Source organism: Maniola hyperantus, chromosome 2 (genome assembly GCF_902806685.2).
Source record: "Maniola hyperantus chromosome 2, iAphHyp1.2, whole genome shotgun sequence".
Taxonomy (NCBI): Eukaryota; Metazoa; Arthropoda; class Insecta; order Lepidoptera; family Nymphalidae; genus Maniola; species Maniola hyperantus.
Genome location: NC_048537.1, coordinates 8466829 through 8482394, shown reverse-complemented (window position 1 = coordinate 8482394; position 15566 = coordinate 8466829). Strand labels below are relative to the sequence as shown.

Below are 15566 nucleotides of genomic sequence, written 5' to 3'. Positions count from 1 at the left end.
TATGCACTAATATTTATATATATATGTATATTTAAAAGAATATTAGCCAAATTGCTGACTAATATTCCCCTTTCCTCTCCAATTAAGCGTACAGCTTGTGCTAGGAGTAGGTACGAGAATAGTGCAACGGGTGGGATTTGAACCGGCGACCTTTCGGTTTTCAATCCGCTCCTATAACCATTGAGCTATCGAGGCTCTGAAATTTGCATTATAATATGTTTATGAATTTATTTGATTTTTGAGTAAATAAGGCAACTACCTATCGATTATCCGTATAATATATTTTAATGAAAATATTTAAACCATTACTGAAAATAACGAATAGGTAATAAATAAGAAAAAGTTTATATATTATGAAATGAAATGAAAATGTCCATAATAGCGTAGTAGGTAACATTTTACTCATTTTTATAAGGGTGTTAAAGTTTTATGGCCATAAAAGGGGAGTAAAGTGCGAACGGAACAAAGAACTCTAGTACATAGGTACGTACGCTGCCTACGTAGTACACTTGCTGTAAACCTGGTGAGCTCATAAACAGACCTAGCACGGTGTCATGAATGAAAGAACCACGGCAATAGTGTACTTAAAGCTGATGTGAATAAAAAAGTGGTTGATTCTTTCATTAAAAATAATAATTAGATACTGCCTCATCTTTCTAAAAATAAAATAGCAAACCAGTGTTACAAAAAATCCCATAGGAAATAATTTGCTATGTATAGGTAGGGAGGTGGTACCAGATAGTAATAAAAGCCATCTTAGATATTATATCTATAATACATATTATTACTATATTATATTAACCGTATGTCCGTTAATACGAATATGTCGGCTCGTAACAAACAACTCAATAGCTCAGGTAGGTAGAAATAAAATACTTGCATTTTTAAAAGCAAAATGAATTTTCTCGAAAAGATAGGAACAACGCGAACGGTGTAAATTGAAATCGCTCGGTTGGAATTTTTTAAAAATGTACCCCATTGCTTCTCCCTAGCACAGTTATTCGAAAAGAACACCGGGGTGTTTTATTAAAATTTCGTCATTAAAGTGTTGAAACGGCCCCCTAGGACGCGTCCGCCGATTTATTAGGCTCCGTCCACGTCAGATTTTTTGTAGGTTCGATAATCGGGGCGATAATTTCGTAGACTTATTACAGATTTAATAACCGATTGCGTCATTTCGCCGGTGGCTATCGTGGAAATGCTCGTCATGAACCTATAGGAGAAGGTGTGTGTTTGGTTATATTTGAGGAACTGAAAAAAAAAAGACAGTTTTGGATCAATAATTTCTCAGAGATTATTATGCATATTTGGCTGGGATGCACCGATTTTGTTTTTGAACGACTTTTTGTAAAACATATGGACGAATACGGTCACCGATTGTCGGACATGAGCGGAGAGCCATAGCGGGACAAGATCCGTCTTCCCTTTAGGTAAAGAGCCGCAGTTTAATACTCGTAGATAATTAATAATATCTTTGAAAATCTTTGCCGTGATGGTCTTTTAATATTTAATTTCCTTTTGAGGACTATGCTTCGTACAACGCCCTTTTATACTTCGTCTCACTTGGTCGCTCAGGGGTAAATTATATGAAAAAATAGCATTTATAATTTATTTATCGTAATTGATAGAATTGTAAAGAATTAGTTTTATGCCACTAATAACATTAAGAAAACAATCAAAATGTTATTAATGTACCGAAAACAACGCTAAGTCGAGAAAAATTAAGTAGGTAGGTGGGTAGTACCTACCTATTTTATTCATCTAGCTTGCCATGGTCAAAATCTTAAAATAAACTTTAAAAATATTTAGTACAATATACTAGACTAGATGATGCCTGCGACTTCGTCCGCGTAGTTATAGGTTATTAAAAAACCCTGTACAGTACCCGACACGAAATATTATACATCGCCCTTTAGAAAGAGATGCGGTTTCGTAGAGCGTTGTCTCTGTCGTTGAGACTGACAAAATGTCACATAGGTATTAGTGACAGAGACAACGCTCTCTAACAAGCCGAAAACTCATTCTAAAGGTCGATGTACGATATTTATTGTCGGCTACTGTAGGTAGGTACTCTTTGTTTTTCCGGGACAAAAAAACTTATGTCCGTCTCCATGATGCATTGCAGTCTCTATCTGTACCAAAATAAATGATGTCCGTGCCATCCACATGGATTTCGGTTTTTGAAAAATCGCGTGGGGATGTTGTGATTTTCCGGAATAAAGTGCCCAGAATGTTAGCTAACTCTGCCTGTATTAAATTTCGTTAAATGATGAACGGTAAAAACTAGCCAACAGACAGACACACTTTTCCCTTAATAATATTAGTATAGATTTTATGGTTATTTTGTACCAAATTGAGTGATATTTTCATTTTGCACAGGTACCAGCTATTTCTCCAGTTAAAACAAGATGTCCTGCGAGGTCGACTGCCAGTCAACTTTGATCTAGCCGCTGAACTTGCCGCCTACGTTCTACAGTGTAAGTTTTACACTATGTTTTTCATCTAGGTACTTGTAGTAACTTAAGAAGCCATTTTAACTCTGTAAAGTTTGCTTGAAATAGGTTTTCATTTTATTAGTTAAGTATCAGATGCCAGAAACTTTGCCTGTATGAGATGTTTGCGTTTTTGTATTATTATATACTCAACTCAAATACATATTTAAGAAATTGTTAACATATTTCTTCTTGACTTAAGTTTAACTATTATCGTAGGAATTCAAACATTAAACGCTTCAAACCGGGAGAAGTAGGTATGGTAACTAACTAACTAGTTAGCTAGCACCGCATAGTGTATCTAAAAACGTACTAAATTTACCTATCCTATATTTCTCCTCGGTGTCCTACACCTAGTGTATTATCTTTTTCTTATTGGTTTTGTTTTATAGACAGCTACTTTCTGAAATGCTGTTAAAGTAATCAACTTTACAGCTATTACGAACAAATACTAATATACAGTTTAGAGTACACAAAGTTTCAGAACATGTAAACATCTTAAAAAATGACAATTTCAAGTTTATCGCTCCACTGAGGTTTTCTTGTAGTCAAGTTTTCCCCAGCAGCCACGTCTCTGGCTGAGATCTATAGAAAGTACCAATTTTAAATTAGCTTAGACTTATCGAATACGTTTTAGTTAAAACGAGGTAGATTTATTTATGTCAGCAATTAAATATAACGCTATCCGCTATCTCATTTTTACAGTCTTAAGTCTGAAAGTAATTGGCTCACTGACCGCCCCAGTCTAAATCCTGGGACTTGAAAGCTGAAATTCTGCATAATGGTTTCATTTATAACGTAAACAAAGAAAAAGGCTGGATTTGTCGAAATTCCCGTGGGATAGGTAATAATATAAAGAATTTATATTTAGTAGTTAGGTATACGATAGATATTCAGCTAGCGGCTTGCTCCTTGATGTTGCTATTTTAACTTGGAGTAGAAAACTCCTATAACTCGACCAAAGTTATTAATAAATAATTATCAAAGTAGGTAAATGGATAGAAAAATCTTACAACTTCAACTTACAACGAAGTTCGCCAAGTTACCTACTTACTACATGAAAGAGCACTTCGGAAGTAAAAAGAAGTGCCTTCCGAGGAAAACCATTAGAAAACTCATGAAGATTTTATGAAGTTAAACGTTAGTTATACGCTGTTGTTTAATTGAAAAATATATCGTCATTTGAAAGCCTTCTTGCTTGTTTTTTGCTAAATTTTTGAACTAAAAAGGATGCTCTGATTATTTTTAACGCAGATGCCTAATTATATGTTGTTTTTTCTTAATTAACAGTTGGGCGACTATTTTGGGTACTATATTTTTGCACATAAAAACTAATTGTTATTTCAATACAAACAAAAGCCCTCCGCCGAGTAATTTATTATTGATTTTTCATTCGACTTTCGGCAATAAACAGGCTGATTCTGCGAGAAGGTTTAGTTTAGTTTCATGCACAATTCATGAAAATTCAATATCATCATCATCATCACTAACCCATCGCTGGCTCACTACTGAGTAAGTACGGCTCTCAAAAGTTTGTGAAGTCTACCAATCCGCACTAGGTCAGCGTTGCAGAGTAGGGCTTAGGCCACTAATATACCTAATACAAAAAAAAAAGGTTTTTGTTAGTAATTTATTACAGTATTACAGTTTTTTAAACTAAGAGCTTTCCCAGACTTGAAATTTTGACGACAGAAATTAGTGTTTAGTGTTTTAATAACGATAGCTTTTAGTGCCTATTTCGTATCACAGCTGTGGCAGGGGAGCAGCTTAGGGGTATGTTTAACAGTTAGGTATCTATTGTTATAACCAAATAAGCTTTGAACGGTGTTAGGCTGTCGGTCGATATCGGCCTATCGTGTTGCGATATGTTTTCAGTTATAGGTCTGATGTTAACATCTGATAATCGTGCTCAGCACTACAGCTAATGAGAAGTAAATGTACCTACCTACCTAAATTTCTCTAAACTTGTCTAGATGCTTAACTTTCCATCCATATTTACCTGGTTATTAAGTACTGGCGACTTTGTCCGCGAGGATTTAGATCTTTATAAATCCCGTGGTTTTCCCGAACTTTTTTATTTTCCGGGATAAAAATTAACCTAGGTATGTTACTCTCCAGGTCTTTAACTATATCCATGCAAAACGTTACGTCAATCCGTTGCTCCTTTGTGACGTGATTGAAGGACAAACCAACAAATAAAAACACTTTTGCATTTATGATAATTGGGTAGTGATAAAAAAATTTAGATGCTGTAAAAGTGATAGGTAAAAATGTTTCTTGTATGAATTATTAGCTGAAATTCAAACTTACCAGCACATAGGTTGTATGAATACATTGCAATTGGCCTAACTCCGAAGCGGTAGACTACGGCGATAGAGTTTGTTGATTTTGAGCTAGACTAGACCTTTTTTGCACACCTCGAGTATGTTTGCAAGCGGCGATTCATAAACTTTGAATGTTTTTCCGGGCCGGCTGTTTGGAAAATCAAACTGAAAAGCATTATGGCCCGGTACTGTGGGCTTGACTCTGCAACTTTTATTTGGCGGCACTTCAGTTGGGGACCGCAATAAAATTTCGTCCTTTTTGTCATTGGGCTATTTACAGATACTGTTCACGTCATTGCTTCACCAACAGGACATTACTTTCCATACTCTACCTGCTTCCCAAAATATGGAATATGCCAATCACACTAATGTTATAAAGGCAGGTGTGTAGGTATGTGTGTGTGTGTGTGTGTGTATGTTTGTTACTCTTTCACGCAAAAACTACTGGACGGATTTGGCTGAAATTTGTAATGGAGATAGATTATACCCTGGATTTTAAAAATTAGCCTATATATAGCCTATAATTAGCCTATATATAGGCTAATTTTTATCCCGAAAAATTAAAAAAATCCTTAGGGATTTTTACAAACCTATATCCACGCGAACGAAGTCGCGGGCATCAGCCAGTGATTCTATAAAAATTACCAATAAAATTATTTTAATACTGATAGATGCCTAACACCTACCTAATACCTATATAAAATAACCCTTTCATCATCATTATCAACCGATCTAGACGTCCACTGCTTAGGTCTAATGTACAGACGTTATACGCTACAGTCTTGCGCCACCTGAATCCAGCTACTACCTGCGACTTGATACAAATTACAAACCCTTTAGGTACAAAAATTAAATCCCGAGTCACAAATCTTAATTAAACGATGACTATTAATTTCAATTTCTTACATTTTCTTTTTATTGTTATTAAACGTTTAAATGTCTGCTTTAGAGTTACCATTGTTTTGCTGTTAAATAGTAGGTACAGCTCAAGGTAGTCAGGTAAAAGCACCGGCAATGTATTACAAATTAATGCAAGGTCCATTAAGTCCTGCGCAGAGAGCCATTTCGTTGTTAAGCTCTTTGTATTGTATCACACAATGAAAATAAAAAATGCTGTAGGTAACAATCTGTTCAACATTCCGTGTCATAATTGTTCTAGGCCACGCAATGGAATTACAAACGAAACTGAGCTGCCCGAGGCTATATGGGTACGTACGTTGACTCATCGCTAAAGGCACTGCCCGAAAATTACCAGTTGCCCACTAGCCAGAAAATACCGTACAATTTCCTAGACACACAATAATTAAACAAACACCGAATATTCATTAGACCACCCATAGCAATTTATTTTTAAGATTATTGTAGGTAAGTCTTGCCACAAAATAATTTTGACTTGGTAAATCTTTTAAATTACACAGTGATGAAAAGGACACCTAATAAAACAGTGGATAATAAAATTATATGATGTCCGGACTTCTGCCTCGTGGATTTTTTTTAAATTCTTTAGGAACTCTGATTTTCTGGGATTAAATTATACTGGTATCCAGATGCAAGCCATCTCTGTACCAAATAGATGACACGCGCAATTTCATCCACGTGGATTTAGGTTTTTAAGAATTGCGTGGGAACTCTTCAATTTTCCGGCACAAAAAGCACGGTTTCAAAATGTAGCTATGAGCCCTAGGCGGCGAGCTACGTTTTGAAAATGTCGTTGATAAATCGAGAAAGTGAATACAATATCTTCGTGACGCGATATTGTACTCATATTATGGCTTTATAGCCTCGTGCGTTTTCGTGGCAGGCATAAATTGCTCTAACAATGACTAAAACATGCAAAATAAGGCACATCTTTTTCAATGCTCCGAATTGGCAGCATTGTCTGGTAGACTATTGAGTCTGGTTCGATTCCGCTCGCGCCGCCGCCGCGGTACGGCGCGCCGGACCAATCATTGTTAAATCTACTTCCATTGCTGGTGCTCGTCATAAAAAAGCAAGCTTATTTAGTGACAATACAACAATAGAAAGCGTATTACAATAAGAATAGAAACTGATTAAAAGTTAACAAGGACTCATTATTTACAACGACATTCATGTAAAAAGGTCCCGACCCTAAGCAGTGAGGAGTTCAACGCACAGAGAGAGAACATAGGGGGTATGATGAGAATATAAGGGTGCAGGTTAATAATTTATGAAATAATAAACAAATAAGCTGTGATAGCCTAGTGGTTAGGACGTCCGCCTCATTTCGGAGGTCGGGGGTTCGATCCCGGGCACGCACCTGTAACTTTTCGGAGTTATGTGCGTTTTAATTAATTAAATATCACTTGTTTTAACGGTTAAGGAAAACATCGTGAGGAAACCTGCATGTCTGAGAGTTCTCCATAATGATTTCAAAGGTGTGTGAAGTCTACCAATCCGCACATGGCCAGCCTATGGCCACAACCCTTCTCACTCTGAGAGGAGACCCGTGCTACAGAGCAGTGAGCCGGCGATGGGTTGATCATGATGATGATGAATAAACAAATAACTGTCATCGTAAGTCCCAAACGGAATAACTGATGAACGTTTTCCGTCGTGGAAACAGGCAACGAACTTCTACGTTAGGATATAGCCTAGGTACTGAATAAATAATAATGTTGCTTTATTTTTTCCTAGAAGGACAATTTCAAAATAAATATGTAATTTACTTACAAACATACTCTTTGCTTACGTTGCCATGGTATATAAAATGAAAATATTATTCATTACATCGTTATCTTACGCTACGCATTTTTATTTTTTAGGCTCCTAAAGGAAATTAATGTCTTCCTCACCTTTGAACCCCTACTTGGTTAATTACAATTTCTGTCGAATATGCTTAATTGCTTATCCATATTTATGTGTTTACACAGATTATACACAGATTTTCTTCATAGGCAGGTTGTATTTAATTAGCAGGCCCTAGGAGACTTGTCCCTATTTTAATATTCCTATCTACCAACGCCGAATCCAACTCGGTTGGGCAGCGTTCAGGAAGCTTCGAGGTGTTTTCTTGTCCAAAATTCCTCAGTGCTTGAAGACCAAAGTCTTCGAACAGTGCGTGTTGCCAGTGATGACATATGGCTCCGAGACATGGTCGCTAACTATGGGCCTCATAAGAAAGCTCAGAGTCACTCAGCGGGCGATGGAGAGAGCTATACTTGGAGTTTTTCTACGTGATCAAATCAGAAATGAGGAGATCCGTATGAAAACTAGAGTAACCGACATAGCTTAACGGGTTACGAAGCTGAAGTGATAATGGGCAGGGCACATAGTTCGTAAAACCGATAGATGTTGGGGTCCCAAGGTGTTGCAGGGAGCCGCTGGATTCAGGCGGCCCAAGACCGTTGCGTGTAGAAGTCCCTACAAGAGACCTATGTCCAGCAGTGGACGTCTATCGGTTGATGATGATGATGATGATGATCTACCAACTTGCTATTGACTTTTGTATAGTTCGCGACAGGTCGAGATGGCAATCGGGGTATGAGACGAGGGCCCCGATTGCCATCTCAACCTGTCGCGAACTTATAGGTGTAGGTATGATACAGGTCGTTGATTGATAGATAGTTGAAAATTGATGTATTGGGATGGTACTTTGTAGGTAGGAGTGAGTTTTTTTTATTTTCCTTACGATATAAGTTCTTAGGTTCTTGACGATCTTTCATTCAATATAATTAATAAAAAAGACCTTTAAAGAGAACAGATTTTTTTGACTTGCCAAAAATAAAAATTGCGTAATACTTTTTAAGAGCTAAGAGTATGAGAGTTTTATATCACCGAGTCGAAGCTATTTTGTGAGGGTACGAAGTATAATATCAATGCGTTATTCAAGAGGTAAATGAGCCATCAGCGGCGAGGCATCGTTTGCATCTAATCTCGCCTACATCAGCGGCCCCTGGGGCCCGGGGGACACATATCAACGGCGAAACAGGCTCCGTACAAAATTACCGCACGCCATCGGACAAATGAAACCCATAAGCATAGTCAATATCCTACGTAAATATTTTCATTACCCGGGAATGAGTAACATTATGGTACACGGGAACAATAGGGTTGTTATTACGGCAGTTAGGTTCGTATTTTTCTGTGAAACTTGTCCGCTTGCCCTATTCTTTTATGTGGCGATTAATGGAAAATATTTGGATTTTTACGTTCACTTGAGCTCAACATTATCGAACAATCATCGGAAAATGTATTTTATAAATAGCACAGTTCACTTAAATATTATATTAAGTTGAAATTGTTCGTCCCAGTACCTAATGAATTCGGGAAAATACTTTTTTATTTGGAATGCCCGCCCGTACAAATGCCGTAGGTACACCGTACAACGAGTGGTCCACTTTTTATTTGTTGATCTATGGACGTCTCTACCTTAAAATTATTAAGCTGTTATACAAAGGAAAATATTTGAATTATAGTTAAATTTTATTTAGGAGCACACAAGAGCGATGATCGGGTTCTTTTGAACAATCTTATTCTCCTAAAACTTTGTGCTTAAAAAGTTGTTTGGGAGGGCAGGGAACGATACACCTATTTATCACAGCTTCGGGCGATCTATTCTGGACGGGTGTAAGTAAAGTCGTTTTCTGTTTGAAAGTATCGCGAGCTTAGACAATGGGCCGACCCTCGCAACAAGTTGACTTAAGGAACACTCCTCGCATTAATCAACACGATGGGCAATCACCCAGACGGTTAGCTAAATAAGAGCAGGCGACCATGAACGAGATTATACTGAAGTACCGGTTTTGTTGAGCGTGGAAGAAAACACTTAGAAAAATGGTCCCCTTCTAACGGATATCCTCTATTATTTTTCTATTTTCGTACATGAGTAGGTATATTGTGTGATTTTCTAACTGCTTATAAGGTACTTATAGGTAGATATAGCTTTATAACGTGGGTTGTCTGTTTAATATTTAGTTTTTGTAAATGAAAATAATGTACCTAATATCAATAAAACTTAAAGCCAGCCTGATTTATTTCCTTAGTTTATTTGACTGAGGGTATGTTGCCTAACGAACTAGATCGTTCACAATACATATTATCATGTCCAATTTAAGTCTATTCATGTGCTTAACCCACCCAATGACAAGGCCTTCCACAATATTAAGTATTTATACCTTTGCATCACATGTATTTATGCAATTATATTAGTCACATTTAGTAGACGTAGTAAATTGTAACGTAAACATACCAGAATCCTAAGATTTAATGCGCGTAAACATATATTTGGGAAGATAGTTTACATTGGGCTAGCGTATGTCAACAGGCCTGACAGAACTCGATTTACGCCTCCATGCATCATGATCTATAGGTACGCCTGTCCACGCGTACTCTTGCACATCGTTCACACCTAAATAGTGGCTGTAAACAGAACACAAACTACCACGTTGAGCGATGATTGAAACCATCTGAAGAAGCACTTTGATCTTATAAATTGGTTATAAAATGGTTATAAACAAAAATTACTTAGATTTTTTTGTAAAAAAAATATGTACCCAGGTACAAATTAGTAATTACATATTCATCCGTGTTGTTAAGCAGCAGCTAAGCTCTAAAACAAACCAAACTTCATATCAATCATACAAAGCAAAATTTAGTATTTACCTCTTTCACAATAGTTTTCTCATTAAAATCGGCTCAGTAGTTTCTACGTTTATGCATTACAAACAAACAAATCGTACTTCCTCCACAACATTTTTGTTAATAATTGAAAATTGATATTCATGAAAAACTTGTTGTGAGATTAGTCTGAAATGTTCGTTAACAGTGACGAGAAAATTTAAAAATATAGATGGCTCTCCTTAAACAAGCTCGAATAAAATAACTAGGTTATCTACTAAGAATGTTTAAGCGGATTAACAGTCAAACTAAACAAAATGTTTTTCAGTAATCTTTAAAAGACATACAAGACAAGATAAGTACAAAACTTTATCTTTAACTCTGAAAACCCAATAACCATAACTCCATAGGAGAGTATAATTTAAAAAAAAAACAATTTAGATACAACGACTCGTGTTTCTCTTATTATAGCGGATCATAAAAATAACATGAAACATGCGTGTGTTTTCCACGAGCGTACCAGATGTTGCGATTTCTGAGGACAAAAACGATAAACGACGGGAAACGAGTGTCAGTTTCGCTCACTGCTCTACAGTTTTTTCCGTTTCAAACATGGAAGTTCTGTTTGTTTTCTCTTTGCTCATTTTCTTAGATAATTGGTTTACTATTCTATTTGCCTTTAAGTAGCAATTAGAAAATTATGTGACGGACGTAGCCTAGTTAGTCAAAACCTAGTCTGAGTCGTTTCCGAAGTATCGGTATTTTAGTAGGAAGCTTAGTAAGTTTCATCCCGGTTAGTGCTTACAACAAATGATAGGCAACACATGTAATCAGTGTTATTACCCTTATTATAAATGCGAAAGTGTGTTTGTTTGTTGGTTTGTCCTTCAATCACGTCGCAACGGTGCAACGGGTTGACGTGATTTTTTGCATGGGTATAGATAAAGATCTGGAGAGTGACATAGGCTACTTTTTATCCCTAAAAATCAAAGAGTTCCCACGGGATTTTTAAAAAACCTAATTCCACGCGGACGAAGTCGTGGGCATCAGCTAGTTGATGATAATTGAATACTGATCAGAAAATTTTCCTCGATAAAATAAATGTTATTAAACAATGGATGTCAAATATAGATGGATATATATCCCTTTCGAAATTTAGCAAACATAATAGACAAAATGTACGTTTACATAGAATAAAGGCTTTTGTTTACCTATTAAGTTCTCTATTACAACTTGCGTTTACATAATATTATCGTTCTGCGTATTTATTTAGGACACGTATTCGCCCGCCTTAACCAAATTAATTACGATTTGTTAAAGACGGGGTCGGCATTATAATCGAGCGGCTGAATACATTACACGTGTCTGAGAAAGGTTTATTCCATAATATTTTCATATAATATTGTAGGTAGTTGGTAGGTAGGTACCAAAATAAGAAATATTAATATTTTCACAAAAAATTCCTACGTACAAGTAAAATCTATTTGGAATCCATTTCTGAATTTTATTTAATATAATCTGGCTCCCTTTATTGACCGAATTCAAGTATCATCCAAACCTGCGCGACAAGCGTATCGCCGTATCCCGCGTTCATGAGATGGCGTCGTAATCGCAAAAATTTAGAAATATCCTGGCTGCGAGCACCTACTGCAGCTTCCCAACTTCCCTTGATACCAAAATCAAGTCGCATGAGCTTGAAGATGGCCAACGTTTTGTTCTTCAACAATAGGCAGCAAATCCTTGAAGATAATCTTTGAAAACTGCACATAAATATGGGCTAAAAAAGATTTTTTTTTGTACATAGCGGAGCTCGGCGATTACGATCCTCGCCGTCATATGCCGGGATACGTTTCTGAGTTCAGGCTCCTGGCGCATCAGACACCGGAACTGGAATCGAGAGCAGCTGATATTCACAGAACGCTTACGTGAGTCTAATTTTGTTAAAACAAATTTTTCATTTGTTAACGAGGAGAATATTATGAATCATTATGCCACCGACTTTGCCCATCGCCGTCCCACTACTAAGCACAGGTTAGAATGAGAAGCGGTAACCTGCATAGTAAAAAAAAACCAATAGTGTCATTTTAATTTTAATTTAAACAACTTTATTTTAAACAAAATTACAGAGAGTAAAAATACAGGATACAGTTAAAAAAACAAAGGGCGGCCTTATCACTAAAGTATAATGTTGGTTTTATGAAACAGCATCCAATAGCGTAGTAGGTACTTACGTTCGAACGCGCAGAATGCCACAGTTCTCGCCTAATTGAATGAATTTTTAACTATGCAAAGATGCAGCCTATGACCGTTGCTGTTGGCTCGACCAGCCTTCAATTACATGCTATTGATGTGAATCTAGTAACCTCTCTTCTTAACGCCAAGTGAGCTGTCATCCGTCGCTGGTAGCTCCGAGCTCGTCGACTGGCGCTTTGAGCGAGGTATTCCAGTTAGCCCTTCATAAACGAATAAAATAATAAGTGCTTCACAATGAAGAAAATTAAAAGCATTGATAGCCTAGTGGTTACATCGGCCTCCTATTTGGAGGGTCCGGAGCTCGATACCGGGGACGCACCTATAACTATTCGGAGTCATGTTCGTTTTTAGCAATAAAATTAAATATTACATGGAAAACATCTTGAGGAAACCTGCATTGTTCTGGCGACCAAGCTCGCCAATCCGCACTTAGCTAGTGTGGTGGACTATGACCCTTCTCTTTCTGAAGGGAGACCCGTGCTCCGTAGTGAGGGGTAATGGGTTGATGGTGATTGAATGAGTTTGAAATTCTCTCATTACCTATTCAAACTTATTTCCTTTATGTTACAGCGGTATTTCACCTGCGCAAGCGGAACTCAGCTACTTAGACAAAGTAAAATGGCTCGACATGTATGGCGTCGATCTCCACCCTGTCTTGGTGAGCGCTTACAATGGTCACTGGTTTACAATGATTATTACTTTATTTCAACCAAACAATAGGTACTTGTACATTTTTCCGCTTCACGCGCTGAAACACTCTTGAGTTTATGTGGTGCTTTGATATTACATAATCCGTACCCTTATATAAATGCGAAAGTGTGTTTGTTTGTTGGTTTGTCCTTCAATCACGTCGCAACGGTGCAACGGATTGACGTGATTTTTTGCATGGGTATAGATAAAGACCTGGAGAGTGACATAGGCTACTTTTTATCCCGGAAAATCAAAGAGTTCCCACGGGATTTTTAAAAAAACTAATTCCACGCGGACGAACTTGCGGGCGTCAGCTAGTAATATTATAAAATGATCACTGGTTTATAATATTATCATCCATACTATACTATCATCCATACTAATATTATAAATGCGAAAGTCTGTCTGTCTGTCTGCTAGCTTTTCACAGCCCAACAGTTCAACCGATTTTGATAAAATTTGGTACAGAGTTATCTTACATCCCGGGGAAGGACATAGCCTACTTTTTATCCCGGAAAACTAAATAATTCCCACGGGACTTTAAAAAAAACCTAAATCATCTAGTTTTGTTATAAAATCATCTGGTTATAATAATCACTTTTATGTATTGCTAGCTTATGCTCGCGACTTCGTCCGTGTGGACTACACAAATTTAAAAACCCTATTTCACTTCCTTAGGGATTGAATTTTCAAAAATCCTTTCTTAACGGATGCCTACGTCATAATAGCTATCTGCATGCCAAATTTCAGCCCGATCCGTCCAGTAGTTTGAGCTGTGCGTTGATAGATCAACCAGTCAGTCAGTCAGTCAGTCACCTTTTCATTTTATATATTTAGATAAAATGGTCACCGGTTTACATTGAACACTTGGTTGGTATTATTACAAAATAAACAGAAGCGATGTATCTGACACAGGGCGAAGACAGCGTGGAGTACTTCTTGGGACTAGCGCCAAGTGGCCTGTTGCTGCTACGTGGAAAACATACAGTCGCGACCTATTATTGGCCGCGTGTCTCGAAACTTTACTACAAAGGAAGATACTTTATGATTCGTGTTGCCGATAAAAACGTAAGTATTCATTTAGAGTTCCATACTGCCAAAGGAAAAAACCCGGCCAAATGCAGGTCAGACTCGCGCACCGAGAGTTCCGTATTACAGTCGTATTTTTTCAACATTTTGCACGATAAATCAAATCTATTATGCGTCAAAATAAGTAAAAATGTGTTTTTGAATCTACAGGTTCCCTTTCATATGATACCCCACTGATGGTAATAATTTATTTGTTCATCAACACTTTTTTTTATGTTACCACAAATTCACGGTTTTCGGATTTATTCCTTTACTTGTGCTATAGGACCTATCTACCTGCCAAATTTCATGATTCTATAGGTCAACGGGAAGTACCCTATAGGTTTTCTTGACAGACACGACTGACAGACAGACACACATACAGACAGACAGACAGACGGACTGACAGATAGACAGACAGACAGACAGACAGACAGACAGACAGACAGACGGACAGACAGACAGACGGACAGACAGACTGGCAACGAAGTGAATTGTTATTTTTATTCGTTGTCCGTCTGTCTGTCTGTCAAGACCCTTTTTCTCAAGAAAGCGTGGAGTGGAGGTATCAACTTGAAATTAAAATATACTCAGCTCTACAATTCCTTTCGAACCCATCCGGGGTCCTTTTTCCTTAGAGCTGTGAAAAAATCAAACTTCTAAATCAACGCAATCAAAAGATACTTCCGAATATGCCGCATATTTTGACACTCGCAAGGGAATCAAAACCTAGAGTACTTCCCATTGACCTAGAATCATAAAGGCAAGAAGCAGCAAGGCAAGCAACGTCTTATAGCACAAATAAAGGGAAAAATCTGAAAACCATGCAGTTATATTACATTAAAATTTGCGATTACGAACTTATATTTGCAGATAATTTAACCAACAAAATAATTAAACGTATATCCCTCCAAGTTACGGAACGCATTTGGCCGGTTTTTATGAAAAGTTTTGAAAAAGGAAAAAGTGGAAATCGGACAAAACACTTGACCCCGTTTCTCCGGTAAGGATTGCTTCATCCGATAAGAAATGCTTTGAATAGTTGTGTGAGATGGAATCCGTCTTGCATCGCTTTCTTAAAAGACATTCGTAGACGGCAATTACAGATAAGCCTCGTAGAACTGAGCCGTCATATTTACCGCGTTCTGGGCGCATGCTGATA

At 37.3% G+C, this 15566-nt stretch overlaps 1 protein-coding gene across 2 annotated transcripts in view; it reads left to right on the top strand.

The window, feature by feature from the left end:
• The window catches only part of LOC117992680 (band 4.1-like protein 4), a 75928-nt gene that overhangs the window by 47436 nt on the left and 12926 nt on the right, over positions 1-15566 (top strand). For both annotated transcript variants that reach the window (XM_034980393.2, XM_069503695.1), the window contains exons 5-8: positions 2380-2477; positions 12198-12318; positions 13217-13304; positions 14252-14404. In XM_034980393.2, the coding sequence (XP_034836284.1) occupies positions 2380-2477; positions 12198-12318; positions 13217-13304; positions 14252-14404 (460 nt within the window). The remainder of the gene's footprint in view (positions 1-2379; positions 2478-12197; positions 12319-13216; positions 13305-14251; positions 14405-15566) is intronic.